This window comes from Pieris napi, chromosome 7 (assembly GCF_905475465.1).
Source record: "Pieris napi chromosome 7, ilPieNapi1.2, whole genome shotgun sequence".
Classification (NCBI taxonomy): Eukaryota; Metazoa; Arthropoda; class Insecta; order Lepidoptera; family Pieridae; genus Pieris; species Pieris napi.
The window spans coordinates 6,338,514-6,355,397 of NC_062240.1; the positions used below are offsets into that span (position 1 = coordinate 6,338,514).

The window sequence follows — 16,884 nt, forward strand, 5'->3', positions numbered from 1 at the left end:
GCGTAACCGAAAAATGTGACGCGTAACGAAAAAATTTTACACTAAATTTTTTTCCAACCCCGATAAAGAAGTTTCACTTCAAAAATATAATATCATGCAGGTATAAACATTTAAAATTAAAATCAAATCAATCAAATTTAATTTAAGCTTTTTGTTTCTTAGGTGTCTTCTAAATGTCGACATTAATGATGTTTCTCTTATCTTAAAGGACCCTAAGTCAAATTGGTTCGGAAAAATGGGCAGCTGGTTCCACATAGTGGTGGTGCGCGCTAAAAAGTGCCTTAAAAATGCGGTCATTCGTGGAATGACGGACGTCAAGGTGATAAGGGTAGAATTTCAAATACTGCCTCGAGGAATGATGATGAAACTCACTTGGAGGTATTAATTATTACAAAATCAACTCCTCCAAACATTGCCTATGCCGGTCTTAATGTAAGGTAAACGAGGTCACCAGCTGAGCAACCACCGCGAAAGCCGTACCGACAATCACTAATCAGCTGGTGGCACTCTAGATACCCCAGGAGCTGGCCGTTAGTAATGGTTTCAATTATTTTGGTAAACAAGGTTATAGCTATTGGGCGATAGTTAGAGGGATCAGACCGAACACCTTTCATTTTTGACGTTATTAAGAAGAGAATACTAAGGCCCGTATTAGATTAATTAAATTAATTCTAATCAAACAATTTTATCCTTATAATAATAGTAAGTATGTAAAGAGTTCAAAAATTTAATTGCTTCAACTGAGAATTGTAGACCTGATTATTAATATGGTGTCTGTGCTCAGAATGTCATTCTTGACGTATAAATTTTAATTTAACTTAAAATTTTAAACATCAAAAAAATTGTTGTTTGTATTTTTGTAACAGTGAGTGTTATTGCATTTAATAAATACATATTTTGAGTGAAGATAAACCTTTAGCAACATCGGCACCCTCGTCCTCCCGTTTTAGATGACTCTAGGACGTAAATATCAGAATTCTTCCGGGTAAATGGCTTTATAATCCTTGTATGGGTGTAACAGTTTATTGATGCATGAACTTGGCTTATTAATAAATGGAGGATTGATTTTTCCCTATTTATAGGAATGCTGGGGAGGCTCGAAAGGTCTATGCTAGTCAGTCGAAGGTTGGGACGCTCTCTGGGTGCTCATCTTCTGTAAGTTATACTAAAAACATAACATTAATTTCTATGATTCACACGGACATAGGAAATACTGTAATCCCATAATTGTATATTGTTCTTAGTCACCTATTATATTCCTAATTGGTATAAGCACTTATATATTATCTTTTATCCATACAACATGGTCTATAATTAGATTTAACCTGTATAAAGTCCATTATAATAAAAGTGAGACTTCTTTATTTCTCTTGCTTTATCCAGTTCTCTTATATGTAACAAAATAAGAAAACTAGGAAGGCTTTAACTTAATACTAATACTAACTATAATTATTAGTGCTTTGAAACTAACTTAATTATATAACTTTAGTTAATAAATTAAGTATATTTTTTTTTTTACACTCACTGTTTTAATCTTAACTTACAGATTTCACTATCTGACATGATTGAACCACCGGACTATGAAGATGTGTGTGACAGGATGATGGGTGAGGGTGATCCTCTTGCCTATCCAACAAATGACATTGAGCTTGTGACAATACCACGGAAGATTAGAACTCTGACACATGTGCTACCTGATGAAGATTAGTATGTTTTTTTATTAAACTTCTACATAAAATTTAATTTATAAAAGATTATTATATTAGCATCAAATTTAAACAAATGCTTTTCTAGTTCAAAAGCTCCTATGTTTGTCCGGGACTGCATAAGCTGCTACACTTCAGACTACACAGTTGCAGAATACAAGTATCGTAACTACTCAGGGTCAGCCTATGGTAGAGAACGACTTGCAGAAAGGCTCGATAGACTTCTGTTAGCTCCACCACAAAACTATGAAGTTGACGCTGAGCATTCAACCTCTATGGAAGAACTGGCTTCACAACAGGTAAAATTAAATATCCATGAATTAAGTGAGTTCAAAAAAACATCATGTAAGTATGTTATTATATAGATATTGGAGAAGTATTACTTAATTAAATATTTTAAGTGCAGCACTTGCTAACAAATTTTTATAAGTAAATAACAGGTCTCAGGTATTAGACTTGTAAAATTAGTTTCTGACTATACAATATATTAGACAACAAGTCGTGTCTTTAATGACAACAAAAATAATCTAACAATTCTAATGGCATAATGAGCATCCTTATTTTAATTTATTTGCTTGTTTTGACAGCTATCACTTCAATTTGAATCTCAACCATCCAGTGGTCGCCAATCAGTCGCTTCTATTTCTTCATCATCTTCCTGTAATGAAACTCTTACTCCTCGAGGGTCTTGGGCCAGTCTTGACCTGAGGAGCTCATCGTCAGACCCCTTGCTACCTGACCTATTCGAAAAAAAGCCTCAGGAACACATTGATGCTACCAATGAAGCTAAAAGGTAACTAACACTTAAAGACATTATGTGCATGTTTACAATATTTAACTTGATTGCAATAAGTTATAAATATGTTATTCAGTTATTAAATTTGTTTTTGTGTGTTGAAGGCTTAGTGACACACATAATCTTCGGGTTTTATTCCCAGTGAAACAATTTTTTTTTTAAATAAAAATATTTTCGAAAATTATTAATGAAACAGGCTTTTTGAAGTCAACTAAATATTATATACTGAGGAAAAGCATTATTTTAAAGTGGTTTTTGGTTTTTTCTATATTACATTATAAAGTGCTTTACTGACCCTAAAATCGGCATATAAATATGCAATAAAAACCATTGTTTCTCTTTAATAGGTTGGAAAACAGACAATCAGATCTTCTCGGGTTGTATGCTCCATATTTGGATGAGGAAGAAGCCGTAGAACGGAGATTAGCAGCTGAAATGCCATGTGAACTGATGGGGCATAGAATATTGGTTATTTGTCATCAACTAAAGTAATTTTCTATCAGTATCTTATAGGTAACAGCTAGGCTTAGAGGCTCTGGGTTTGATTTTCGGTAAAGCAAATTGTTTTGGTCTGAATTTGGTAGGAGGCTGATAACCTACTTGCCTATAAATTAATAATGAAACAGATATAGACAACATTTCTATAAAATAAAATTACTGCAAGTTTAATTTTTTTATTCACCGAGGTTTTTGTTTGGACTGAAGTCCTGCTTTTGAGTTCCGGTTTTGCGCCAATGGATTTTCTTCCATGCACACATTAACATTTATAATATTATGAAGGAAAACGGTAAAAACTGTTAACCGGAAAGTAAAACCTAACAATCAACATGGTGTCTCTGTGTTTTGTACAAAAAAAAAATTTAAAAAAAAGAGTTCAGACTAGGAGTAAGATTCAGAACCGACCCTTAGAGTTATGTCTGAATCTACCTACGTCAATTTATTGAACTTTGAAAGATGGGAGTGATAGTTTCTTGCTCTTAGATCATGAGAAACCACTATTTTCTTAATTAATTAAATGCTTTCTTTTCTTTCACCAACAAAACTTATTCAAATATCAAAATTATTTATTAAAATCCATTTTTTTTAAAGCAGTGTAAGATAAAAATGATTCAAATGTCGTTGTTACAATATCCTAACTAACTTAATTTTTTTTGACCTAGTCCCATGCTAAGCTGGTGAAGCTTGTGTTATGGGTACTAGGCAACGGATATACATACATATTATAGATAGATAGACATATAAATACATATTTAAAGACCTAAGCACAACACCAAATGCTCATCACATCGATGTTTGTCTCAGCCGGGGATCGAACCCGGGACCCATGTATTCGCAGTCAGGGGTACTAACCACTACACCAATGAGCCGTCTTATTTAAATGAAATTATAAATTTCAGACTGGAACTGGATGTTGAACCTCTATTCGCCTCCATGGCTCTTTATGACGCTAAAGAAAAGCGAAAGCTATCTGAAAACTTCTATTTCAACCTAAATTCGGAATGTACGAGGCAAATGCTCTCTACACACATACCACATGCAGATTTATCAACGTTATGTAGGAGTGCTGTGTTTGATATATTGAATCCGTCGCCTGATGTGTTTCTTGTAGTACGAGTGGAGAAAGTACTGCAAGGTGACGTCAATGAGTGCATTGAACCGTATATTAAGGATGATAAGGTTGGTTTTGCTTTGGCAGTATAAAAACAGTCATTTGTTTTATTTATGTGTATATATATATCTACATATATATAATGAAAATGGTCTTCGTTTGAGGCTCAATCACGCCTAAACCACTGATCGTATCGACATGAAACTACTGCTATTCGATGCGAAATTTTCCCTAGATGGTGTATGGCTATTTATTTTTTAATTTGCTGTTGCTGTTTTACTTTTATGAAAATTTATACATACGGACTTCACCGCGGAAACATTCGGGGAGGCTTCCTAGAACCTCAAAACGTCAACATCTGTTAAAAATTCGATTTTAGAAAATTTTCAATTTTCTTAGCGGGAAGTTAAAAATAATAATAATGAAACATAAAAGTTTATTTATTTCCTATTTTAATTCGCCCAGCAAAGCGGGCGGGAAGAAAGGGATTCTACTGATTACATTAATAATTTTAAGATAAATGGTAGGCACGCTATAAAAAAAATTAATTGTTTCGCCCGGATATAGTACCCATGACCTTGTACGCAATACGTTCACCACTAGGAATGAAACTAAATGAATTACACAACCGATTAAAATTAAGTTATTTACAATTTGATCGTCATGTGATTATACTTCGGTTCAAAGATACTTTATTTCTCAAAGAATTACATTCACTTAGCGAGAAAATTTAGAGTAAGTTAGTTATGTACATCGTGTTACGAAATTATTTGAAAATACACTGTATAAAATAAAAATATTAGTTTCTAACAATATGTACCATATTTGTTACAAAAGTGCAGGTAGGTCCGCATCGATGTTACAACAGGCATTATGTGACAATGAAAAGTAATAATTTCTAAAAGACGCTCGTTCGCAGGCATAAGTAAATGCTAGAATAGCTTTTTGATGTTATATATTATATGAATACTTTCGGTTGACGCCTTCCCACGGGACTGTTTTATTTAAAAATCATCATCGCAAAACTGTCGACAAGAGGATATAAGTAATTTGTATAATATAATGTAATTTATTTTTAAGAATCGTGAAAAGGTACGCGCAAGCGCACAAGCTGCATGTTCGCGCCTCGGCAAGTTTCGTATGCCGCTCGCTTGGAGCGCTGTTTCTCTGCTCAATATATTATCTGGATCTAACAGCTTGGAACGAGACGCCACAGAAAAAGATGGAACCAATTCTCATACTAATAGCCTAGGTAATTACAGAAATTCAATAACGGTGTCTTACAGAAAAATATTAAAATGTAACCCTACACAAATTGTCATGATTACAAAATTCTTCAGTTTATATATTTGCAATGTTTAAAAATTATTGAATTATAATTATTTTCAAATAGACGATACAAAAACGTTTAAGGCATTGAAAAATATAATTTAAGAACAATGCAATACAAAAATTAAATCTATCTAAATATAAGTGGTAGGCAGAGGACACGGATCTCCACTTGCGACGGTCCTCTACCTTTCTCTATCCACTTTGATTCATGCTCGTCATCAGAGTTTAATCATTTTTTTTTGTATTTCCCCATACACGGCCTTCTCTTTTATAGTAATAAATCTAAATTATCCTGACTATTCTGACCCAAGATCTGTAACACGTAGGTCGAAACATTGCGATAGATTGTCATTTGACAAACGCATTTTTTTTTCTTTTTATGGCTCTGGCACGGTTTGTGCATTAGCCAGCGTCAAGTATAAGATTTTTTTTATAATTCGTGCTTTTTGCCTTAGAAATTCGACCGTGTCCTCCATGTACGGTTTAGGCTCTCGCCCGGTACCGCACAACCCTCCCAAAGGCCGAGAACAAATTTAAATTAAATTAAACTTGCCCTCGAACCGGGAATCAAACCCGGTACCCCTCACCTAGCTGCCACTTAATATGACCGCTAGGCTATGAGGCCCCTCAAACGCATATTACATGACGTTTCATGTCACGTGTCAAACTGCATGTTAACTAATCACAATCAATCCGCCATTGTTTCTTTTTTTAAATTATACTTTTTCTTTAGATACAAAAATACGGTGTTTTAGATAGTAATAAATATTTTTTCAGATCGCAAAGCGTCATCCAGCAGTTTAGAACAGTTGCGAAGACGCGCCGGTGAAGTTGGCGGGTCCCTCACTCGCAAAGGATCCGTCGAACGACGAACGAACAATACGCAAAATGCTGATGACATTGCGCACAATTTGGACACGTTCAAACCAATTGTTATCACTGTTACTAGTTTCTTTAAACAGGTAAGGTCTGGCTATTAGCAAGTCATCATGATTAATTTGCAAGCCTATTTTGCTTGAAGTCTAAAAAGAGAAATTTACTTTTCTACCATTACAGCAATTTACTAATACAATAGAAATTTTTAAAAAATCTGTGTGTACTTATGTACACGCGTTAGAAGTCATACTTCTTTGGCGTAACAAGATAAAAATCTTGTCAAAAATTTTATTCTACTTTTGTAGAAAAAACGACACTAACAATAGAAAAAAGGTATTTAATACATTGAAAGTTTTATTATACCGCACTATCTAGTTAAATAAAGTTTATTTTAATATCACAAAATAAAATGTTGACTATAGCTAAATTCAGGGTGTCGGTTTTTTTTGTGACGGCGTGCGCGCATCGTAAAAATTTACTCTCATAATTTTTCCCTAACGCGCCAAAAGTATAACTTACTTCTTTTGACGCTTTAACTTCAATAACCTTCATAAAAAATTAACTGAGTGTTATCTGTGAGCAAGTAAGAGCGCCCACTCCACAGACATATATATTTTGTTTATACAAATTATTATTTTTAAACAGGAAACAGATAAGCTCAGAGATGAGGATTTATACAAGTTCTTGGCTGAAATCAAACGCCCTAGCTCTGCACCGAAGAAATTAAAATGTATTCCGGGAACATTAAAGATTGAAGTATCACCCGCTCCTGAAGAAATTAAGAATGGCCTTACACCGGAATTGGCTAAAATTGCCCCTTACGGCGGTATACTATATTGTACAAAAATACTAAGTTAAATAATTTAATTATAACTGACTGAATATATACAGGGTTATTGGTAATTCGAAGTATTCCCGTTTTTTTAAAAAAAAAATAACAATATTTTAATATCACGAACAATATATAGAATTAACTACTTTACTTAATTCTTTAGCTGGCATCACTGCCTCCTAATTCCAGGTTTAGTAAACATTTTTAATAAAATAACATGTTATCTTAACTTACTGTTTGTGATGAAAAGGGACGTAATTATCATTCACCGTTAAACCACTTTTAATGTGGAGCTATCTCTATCTTTAACAAATAAAATCAATGTATAGACTCAGATGTTCAGACCCGTATTAAAATTGAAAAATGTGCGTGGCCAAAAAGGTTTGTCATCTCTGACATGTGAAAAGATTATAGCTGTCAGAATTCTACGGAATTAAAAATATACTATATTCGTAGATGATAACGTTCGTCCCTGCCGGGAGATATTACCGTTTCCCCTGATCTCCCCTACCATCCCACATCAGCAGTACCGCAATCTTTTGTATGTGTGCGTACGAGAACTCAACTTTAACGCCTTTACATCAAGGACCGGTTCTGCGAGGAATATTACAGTAAGTACTTTTCTTAAAATATTATAATTAATTTCATTATTTTAAATGTCATACATTTAATAATCATAATTTGTTCTTGGACAATTTCATTTTTTAATATAAATATCGCTATTTAAATTTAGTTTATGAAACAAAATTATATACTTGAATTCGATTATAAATATATCATACACTCACTTAAATCATTTACTAAGTTTCTGTTATGTCAGTAATTGTGTGTCCCTTTTATATATGTTATATTATAAAATTTCTCCCGATAGCGTCCAAAAGATAGTGTGATTCTGAGGAACGTTGTATAATTCATTATGGTTTTATGTCATCAATAATTATAGTAATTTCATTCATGGTGACTCTACCAAATTAAAGATGGACATTCAAAGCGACAAATACTTTGTTATATTTCTTTAATATGTTAAGTAAACCTAACAGCATATATATATGTTATATGCCCTTACAAGTTATTAATGTATGACAACCAGTGTAATTAAAGAATCATACTTAATATAAAGACACTCTTGCTAGACGCACAGGTAAAATTAGAATTGGTGCGCCATCGAATGCGATTTTTTTAGGTTCGAGTGCAATTAATGGCGGGTGAAGAACAAATCGCTGCTCTACCAAATATCTTCGGACGCAGCTCATGTCCGGAGTTTAGTACAGAGGCTTTTACCACCGTACTGTATCATAACAAGTAAGCATAATATTGTGTGTGTACAAAGTAATTTTTTTAATTTAAAGGAACTTCCGGACCCGATTGCGATTCTTATGGGAGCTTTTACTAAACTTATTTTAGACGTCAAAATAAAAGTGATAAGATAAAATTCCACGGATTTTATCATTAAAACTAACAAGCGTTGAGTGCCGTAATTTTTTTTTAAATTTACGCACAGCCCTGCGATTCTATAACTCACTTTTCGAACTCACACAGCGGTTTTCGCATCGGCGGTCGCTCTCAAATCAGTCGTGAAGCAGTCATTTTATGATTTGGCATTCTGAATGGTGGGAGCTTGTAGTTTATTGTTTATCAGAATGCCAAATCATAAAATGACTGCTTCACGACTGATTTCAGAGCGACCACCGATGCGAAAACCGCTGTGTGAGTTCGAAAAGTGAGTTACAGAATCGCAAGGCAGATGTCTGGATAGTGGATAAAACGGCGATTACAAAAAATGTGTGTGCGTGAAACCTTTAAGCGCGATTAAAGTAAAACTTCTTTGGCGTTGACGGCATATATAACCGAAATAATTAAATATTAACTTAAACTAAATGATTAAATAATATAAACAAAATATCGTATTATAATTTAATTATATTTATTATTCATGTGCTTTACAAAGGTTAGGTCAACACATGTCAATATAACCCTGTTATTGAATATTATAGAATGTCGCAATCGTCAGAAAATTTATCATTAATTTACTTATTTTAAAAGTAATAAATCAATAACTTTGCAGTTTAAAACAATTTTTTTTAAACTGTTGAATTTTTTTATGCACTTTTCTATTCTCTTATACAACTTGGTTATTTTTATATAAAATAGACCCGATTTTTAAGATATTAATTTAATTCTTCCAACATGGTAAAATACGAAACTAAGCAAAAAAACTGGCCTACTACTATGGATAACAAAAGAAAAGCAAGCTAGGATGGGAAACTTCCCTCTGTAGTGTAATTTTAATTTGGTTACATGTTACTAGTATGGATTTTCATATTAAATGTAAAAATACTAATAAAAACATAATTACAAGAATCAGTATCAAATAAAACGAGTGAATGCTATCCTTAACCAAGAAACTGACTTGAATCAGTTCTAATAATGCACCACTAGATGGCCCTGACGAACTTATAAAACGCGCTATCGTATTATTTTAAATAGCGGAAACTACGTTTAAGCGTTACTTCCGGCAGAAAAGTAAATCTGAGTTACTCCCTAGTCGCGCATAAAGAAGTTTTACTTCAAAAATGGAAATCAAAGTATTGTGGCAAACTAGATTAGGGGCCATCCATAAAGTACGTCACACGTTAATGGGGAGGGAGGGTATCACCGAAGTGCGACATCGTGTGACAAGGGGCATGGGGGGGTCAATACTTTTGTGACGTCACATGTTAAAATTTTAAATACTAAAACTATTGATATACAAAAAACCCAAGATGCACTCTCGAATAAAAGTATTATTGCAAAATCAACCTTACGCGAATTGTTTAAAGTTGTTATTACAACGATTATTTTTAAATACATACATAAATTAAAAAAAATGTGTGACGTCACATCAAGAGGGGGGGGGGGTTATAAAAATGTGACAACCTGTGACAAGGACGGGGGGAGGGGTTCAAAAGTCCTAAAATTCGTGTGACGTACTTTATGGATGGCCCCTTAAATACAAACCCATATGTAGTAAAAAAGTTAAATACGAAACGTAACAAATATATTTTTTGTATTATAGTGGGACACGTTAAAAGGAACATTTCTGCATTGTTTAAATACTTTCAGGAACCCATCATTATATGATGAGATTAAAATTAAATTGCCAGCCGGTCTGGGCGATCAGCACCACCTCCTCTTCACGTTTCTTCACGTGGCCTGCCAGAGGAAGCCAGTTGCGCCTGATCAAGAGAAAAATGTTGAAACTGTTGTGGGCTATACCGTAAGTGTGGCATTTTTACCTATAAATGCAAAACCTTGATTTTCATGTGCGAAGTACTAGAACTACAAAAAAAAATCATTTATTCACTCATTCATCATTTTGCGAATATATTTTTAACGTTTTTTGAAGTGAAACTTCTGTATCGGGGTTGGAAAAAAATTTAGTGTAACATTTTTTTCGTTACGCGTAACATTTTTCCGTTACGCGCCATCTTTTGAAGTGAAACTTCTTTATCGACGTATGGGAGAAATTTTGTAGCAGGTTACGCGCCATCTTTTTCTTGTCCCTACCACGGTTGATCCGAAGAGATTCGAATTCATTAGTAACAAAAATATAATAACGATAACAATGATAGTAATACTAATAATTCTATTACAATTAATGAAATTCTGTAATAATCATAGTAGCACATAGTAGTACAGTAATAAGTTAAAATGAAATAATTGTATTTGTATTCATGTCTATGATAATAAAAGCCTTTTGTTAAACTTTATCTAATTTAACTTTATTTAACCAATTTCTGTAAAGTTGCATATAGTAGATCATTTTTCGAAAAATAAGGTCATAAAGAAGTTTTACTTCTTACGTGTGTACACCTAGTACACTAGTTATTTTTTTACTTTAGTTTCTATACCACTGAAATCGAGTGACACAAACACTACAGGATAATTTAGTTTTACAAAATATACTCCATACATAGGTAAATAGGTGAATTTGTAAAATACGCAAAGACTAGAGTTTAACGTAAAGGAAAATCAAAACCATTTCCTTCCTTTTTTTTTATTATAATCTCGGTATGAGGTCGTAAGATTGATCTCCTATGCACTATGATATTCGAAGTGCGCATTTAACACTTCCTTGTAGGAAAACATAATGAGGAAACCGGTGCGGCGACTAAAAAACTGGACATCCATGTCAGCCACCGACGGCTGATCATTTACTTGTCTGTTAAGAATCTATGATCACGAAGCAGACACAGAAATCTGAGACCCTTAAAGGTTACTGTGCCACGGCTCATACCAATATTGTTTATCATTACAGTGGATACCTCTATGCCGCAATGGTAAATTGACATGTGGCGAATACAACCTTCCTGTGATGTGCGAGGAACCACCGGCCAACTACTCTTACATATTCCCCGATGTCTTGTTACCTGGTACACGATGGATAGACAACCATAAACCTATATTTAACATCGCGTTAGAAGCATATACCACCGTACATCCGCAGGTAAATTAATTGTACTTATATAGTCAAAAATCATTTATTCATGTATGTAACACAATGTACACTTATGAAGGTAAAAAAGAAATATATATAAAATGCTTCTAACTTTACATTTACTGCCAGTTCTCAAATCAAGGGCGGAGAACGGAAGAGAAGAACTTCGCCAAGTTTTTTTTTTTTTTTACACAGCGTTTGTAAGGAGCTGCAACCATTACACCATGTTCCACATGACATCTTAAGTAATAAATAATAATAAAATAAATCAAAACAAAGATTTGTTCTCTATCGGCAGGAGGCATGGTGAAATAAGGGCACGCACTTATATTCTCGTGGGAACAATACATAGTAAAAATAACTAAAATCACCGCATACGTTTATATGGTGAAAATTTTAAACCTTATTCTTGTTTAGTCTGTTTTTTATATAAATTTATTATCTGTATAGGATGGTTACATAGAAAGATTTGCAATGGCCTGTGAAGCAGTCCAAGAAGGAAATATTCCACCAAGGATTGGCTTGGCCAATATGGAAGCGGAACTAAGAGCTAGGTAATTTTATCTTTTTTTTATAAGTTTAAAGTCACAATCTCGTATTGAGCGCTATAAATGTGTCAAACTTCATGTATAAAAAATGGTTTGACAGATTTTGAAGCTAGATTTAAGTTTGATTAACGTTCTAGAATACGGGCCTTAAAGTTACAAGTAAATTTCTTACTCGACTTGGAACCCTTTATATAATTGTTGCATTGTTTTATTAACCGCGCTAGATAGTTCATAAATATGTAGACCAAAGTAAAAAGTAATTTTTTTTAAGTTATACTTCTTTAGGCGCGTTATGACAAATTGATGAGAGTGAAATTTTACGATGCGCGCGCACCGTGACACAAAATTAACAGAATGAAGTTGCCCACGGAAGATTTTGCACGGCATTGGACATAATTTAAAAACAACATTCGAATAATAATAGAATTTATGTTACACTTAATGTAATAGAATAATAATAAATATTTATTTATTTAATTTTTCAAATGTAAACTGAACTTTATTGACTATAATGACTCCTTTTCCAGTCTTGGATTATTTAATTGTAATTAATTATTTGCATGCAATCAAAAACTATTTTTAATAATGCCAAAGAAGTATAACTTCTTACGCGCGTACATAAGTACACGCACCCTTTTTTTAATATTTTTGAATTGAAAGCCCTTTTAATAATTTGCTTTTAGAAATCTATACATTTCCCTTATTGTCTTACGTATGAAGACTGTCGTGTGCATTAAGAAATTCTAAATAGATGTGTTTTTAATTGGAATTGAATTTCAAAAAATCTTTTTGAAGGACTTATTGTCCACCAATAAAGAGTTATTATTTAATCTTACCTAAATTTTCCAGCATTACAGAGCTGCCAACCGCCAACGTAGAATCCCTTGCCCGCTACTTGCCCGTAGTGGCAGACAAGCTCTTACAGTTGCTGGTGGCGCCACCATCGCTTGCGGGACAAACATTGAACATCGCTCAAGACGTATTCACTTGTATTGCCCATTTGTTTACAGATATCACGGTACGTATAGAAGCAATACCTTTCTTCTACTATAGATTATTTCCTGTAAAATCACTGATAGGCCTCATAGCCTAGCGGTCTTATTAAGTGGCAGCTAGGTGAGGGGTACCGGGTTCGATTCCCGGTTCGAGGGCAAGTTTTAATTTAATTTAAATTTGTTCTCGGCCTTTGGGAGGGTTGTGCGGTACCGGGCGAGTGCTTAAACCGTACATGGAGGACACGATCGAATTTCTAAAGACAAGCACGAATTATTAAAAAATCCTATACTTGACGCTGGCTAATGCACAAATCGTGCCAGAGCCATAAAAAAAACTGATATGCAATTATTGTACCGGCATAATTCAGATTCCCAATTCAGTCTGTATGTCCAGACTAGACATTTAAAAACTAAGAGGTTGACCATAAAGATAGAAGGATGCTAGGCAGGGAATGCAATCCTTAAATCTTAGACTATTTTTTTAAATATTTGTATTTTAAAGAAAAAACTTTTTAACCGGATTGAAGTTATGTATTATTATAAATTTACAACTATTTAACATAATTTTAAATTTAGTTGATACCAACTCCGGGGAAATAAATACAGATAATGCAACTTTCTCTACAGCTGTGATACTTTTTGACATCCAACATCTTTTAACATAATTTCAATCCGGTTAAAAAGTTTTTTCTTTAAATGTGTAAAGTTTATGTAAATCAAAGACAATACTATATTTGTATTTTATTGAAATATTTCTCAATCATATAATCCATTCATTAAACTATGGCTACACATTAATTGTGCTTACTTATTATGTTTTTTTTTAGAATATGAACGATTGCTCAACTTGCGATGCTCATGGTCGGAGTAGCTTACTCAGCACGTATATACATTATCAATGTCGTATTCCACGACCAGCGCTTTCTGATACCGATATTGGATTGCCTTTACCGCCCTCAGGTAAAACATAAATAACGTAAAAAGTTTCAAATACTGAAAATAATATATGTCCGTGTTTCTGTTGTCTTGTAAAAATTGTTTTTTTTACAGTAATGACGGACGGTTCTTGTAAGATCCTCCACGAAGAAATAGCATTGCAATGGGTCGTCGCTAGTGGGGCCACACGTGATCTAGCCATGAGTAATTCTTGGTAAGTTTAACTGAACTGCTACTGGAATATATGTATTTTATATAAATGAGTTTCGCTTAATATGAGGCTCTCCCCCCTGGACCGCGGAAGCGTTTAGACGTGTGCATTCTATTTGTTTTATAACTTAAAAATCAAATTAAAAATAAATTCCGTGCGAATAAATTAAGGTGTGTACCAGGAGCGCATGAGTTGCGTTGCAGTAAGTGCATCTGTGCGAACGGGACAACACTTGTGAGACAGCTTAAGTTGTACGCTCCGTCTGCGCGCATCATCGATACGCAAGCTTTGTAAGTTGCCGTAATTCATAAGCGATAGCGGGTAGCGGAAATTTATAGGGGGCTGGTCCAAGTTTATTTTTTCGTGTACTCTGGTGTCATCTTTTGTCAGAAATATGCCTCTTAAGCGCACACCTCCCAGCACCCCCACTCCCGAAGACTTAAAGGAAGCTAGGTTGAACGCGCCGAAAGCTTCTTTTTCGGGCTCCGCGCCAGATTTATCTAATGAGGAGCGAAGCAATGTAACTATGAGGCGCAAGCAGGATGAGTCCTATATTAAAAAATTCATAACCGAAATTAAGGATATGCTTGCTAAAGCAAACTCTCAAAATGAAAGTAAATTCACCTCCTTGCAATCCTCCATGAGAGAAATCTTGACACAAAATACAGAAATAAAAGACTCCATTGCTTTTGTTTCTAAGCAGTACGAAGATATGAAAGCTAAATACGAGAAGTTGGAAAAACAGAGGAATGAAGATCGTCTGTATATTGATCAGCTTGAAAAGAAAATCGAGTCGCTGGAACGAACGTCTGCCTCAACTAAACTTGAACTAAGAAATATTCCTAAGATTACCGGTGAAAATAAGGATAGTTTATGTAAAATTGCTTCAAAAGCTGCAGATGTTATTGATTTTCCCATACAGAAACAGGATATTAAGGATATTTATCGTACAAAAAGTAAAACTGGACATGGAGCAATTATTGTGGAATTGGGCAGCGTTATATTGAAAGATGGTATTATTGAAAAGGCACGCAAATTTAACAAAATGAATCCTGCTAACAAATTGAACACGGCACACTTAAGTTTGGAAGGACCAGCAAAGCCATTTTTTATTTCAGAATGTCTATCACCCTGCGGAAAACGATTAAATTATCTGGCTCGTGCATTTGCTCAGGAAAATGGATATAAATTCTGCTGGACCTCATTTGGAAGAACCTACCTGAGACAAGATGAAGGTAAACGGCATATTAGAATTGATAGTGAGGGTGATTTAAATAAACTTCGTCTAAAACAATGACTTTTTGAGGCCCCCAGGAAACTCCGCCGGCCTACGATAACTTTCCTGTTTGTGAAAATCCGGCACTTAATTATTGTTTTTATAGATATTTTTTTATATATTATATTATTGTTTTACTTTATATACATACTTATACTCTGTTCATTGTATTGTATTTTACATAACTAAAAAATTATACATTCTTAGTCTAGTGATCATGTTGAAATCGAGATCTTATCTTTGTAAAAATGTCAGCATTTCTCAGACACGAGTAGCTGCGACAAAAAGCTTAATATTTTACAAATGGCTAGATTTATTGATAATATAAATAATGATATTGATAATATAACAGTGGCAACTGCCTACAGTTGTGATATAAATAATTGTAATGATTTAGTAAAAAAATCAGGAAACTCCCTAAAAATTATAACACAAAATATCCGTAGCGTTTACAAAAATATTGATGCATTCTTGGCCCATATAGCTCGTCTGTACTTTGATCCAGATATAATAATTTTAACTGAATGCTGGTTAAACGATAATAAACCCATACCCAGTCTCAAGGATTATAATTCTTATTTCACAAAAAAATGCTTAAATCAAAATGACGGTATTATAATTTATGCTAAACAAAATATAAATTGCGAAATTGAAGAACCTAATCCTAAAGATGCTAACTTTCTGCTAGCTAAAATAGTACCAGATATTGTACTTTTAGCTATTTATAGATCACCATCCTTTTACTACACTGAGCGCTTTTTGAATGCTTTGAATGATATTGTTAAATCTATAAAATCTAAGAATATATTTTTAATAGGTGATATAAATATCGATATAAAACCTGGAAACGGTGACAGAAACAGTAACTCTTACTTAAATTTAACCAGCGAATTGGGTTTTCTGCCAGGCCACACATATCCAACACGATTAAGCAATTGTCTCGATCATGTAATGGTTAAAACTGTTTTACAAACTAGTGTTATAGTTATAAATTCCACCGTAACTGATCACGACTCTATTCTAATAAATCTATCCCTTAACAGTAAACGGACTAATACTCAGTGCCCTTCCATTGTTGAAAGAGTAAATTTTAGTGAAGCTATAAAATATGTTGAATTGGCTGATTTTACTTTTATGACTAACAAGCAAGACGCCGAGTCTGCTGCGACTCGATTTGTTGAAATTCTGTCATCTGCTATTAAAGCTAACACTGAAAAAGTCCGTGTACCCAGGCGCAAAAAATCTCTTAAGCCCTGGATGACTCCGGGCCTACTTCGCTGTATCCGTCAC

General features: G+C 33.9%; 1 protein-coding gene across 3 annotated transcripts in view; it reads left to right on the top strand.

Annotated features, from left to right (window-relative positions):
• The first annotated feature begins 829 nt into the window (after positions 1–829).
• The window catches only part of LOC125050838 (dedicator of cytokinesis protein 7), a 39,208-nt gene continuing 23,153 nt past the window's right edge, over positions 830–16,884 (top strand). The window contains exons 1-18 of one of the 3 annotated variants that reach the window (XM_047650885.1): positions 830–985; positions 1,083–1,155; positions 1,547–1,707; positions 1,795–2,005; positions 2,294–2,499; positions 2,850–2,990; positions 3,900–4,179; positions 5,192–5,363; positions 6,221–6,405; positions 6,965–7,145; positions 7,608–7,762; positions 8,335–8,453; positions 10,254–10,407; positions 11,449–11,637; positions 12,079–12,182; positions 13,026–13,194; positions 13,999–14,131; positions 14,222–14,321. In XM_047650885.1, coding sequence (XP_047506841.1) covers positions 951–985; positions 1,083–1,155; positions 1,547–1,707; positions 1,795–2,005; positions 2,294–2,499; positions 2,850–2,990; positions 3,900–4,179; positions 5,192–5,363; positions 6,221–6,405; positions 6,965–7,145; positions 7,608–7,762; positions 8,335–8,453; positions 10,254–10,407; positions 11,449–11,637; positions 12,079–12,182; positions 13,026–13,194; positions 13,999–14,131; positions 14,222–14,321 — 2,768 coding nt within the window. In that variant the 5' untranslated portion in view covers positions 830–950. The remainder of the gene's footprint in view (positions 986–1,082; positions 1,156–1,546; positions 1,708–1,794; positions 2,006–2,293; positions 2,500–2,849; positions 2,991–3,899; positions 4,180–5,191; positions 5,364–6,220; positions 6,406–6,964; positions 7,146–7,607; positions 7,763–8,334; positions 8,454–10,253; positions 10,408–11,448; positions 11,638–12,078; positions 12,183–13,025; positions 13,195–13,998; positions 14,132–14,221; positions 14,322–16,884) is intronic. The other 2 variants (XM_047650887.1, XM_047650886.1) reach the window with 2 other exon arrangements.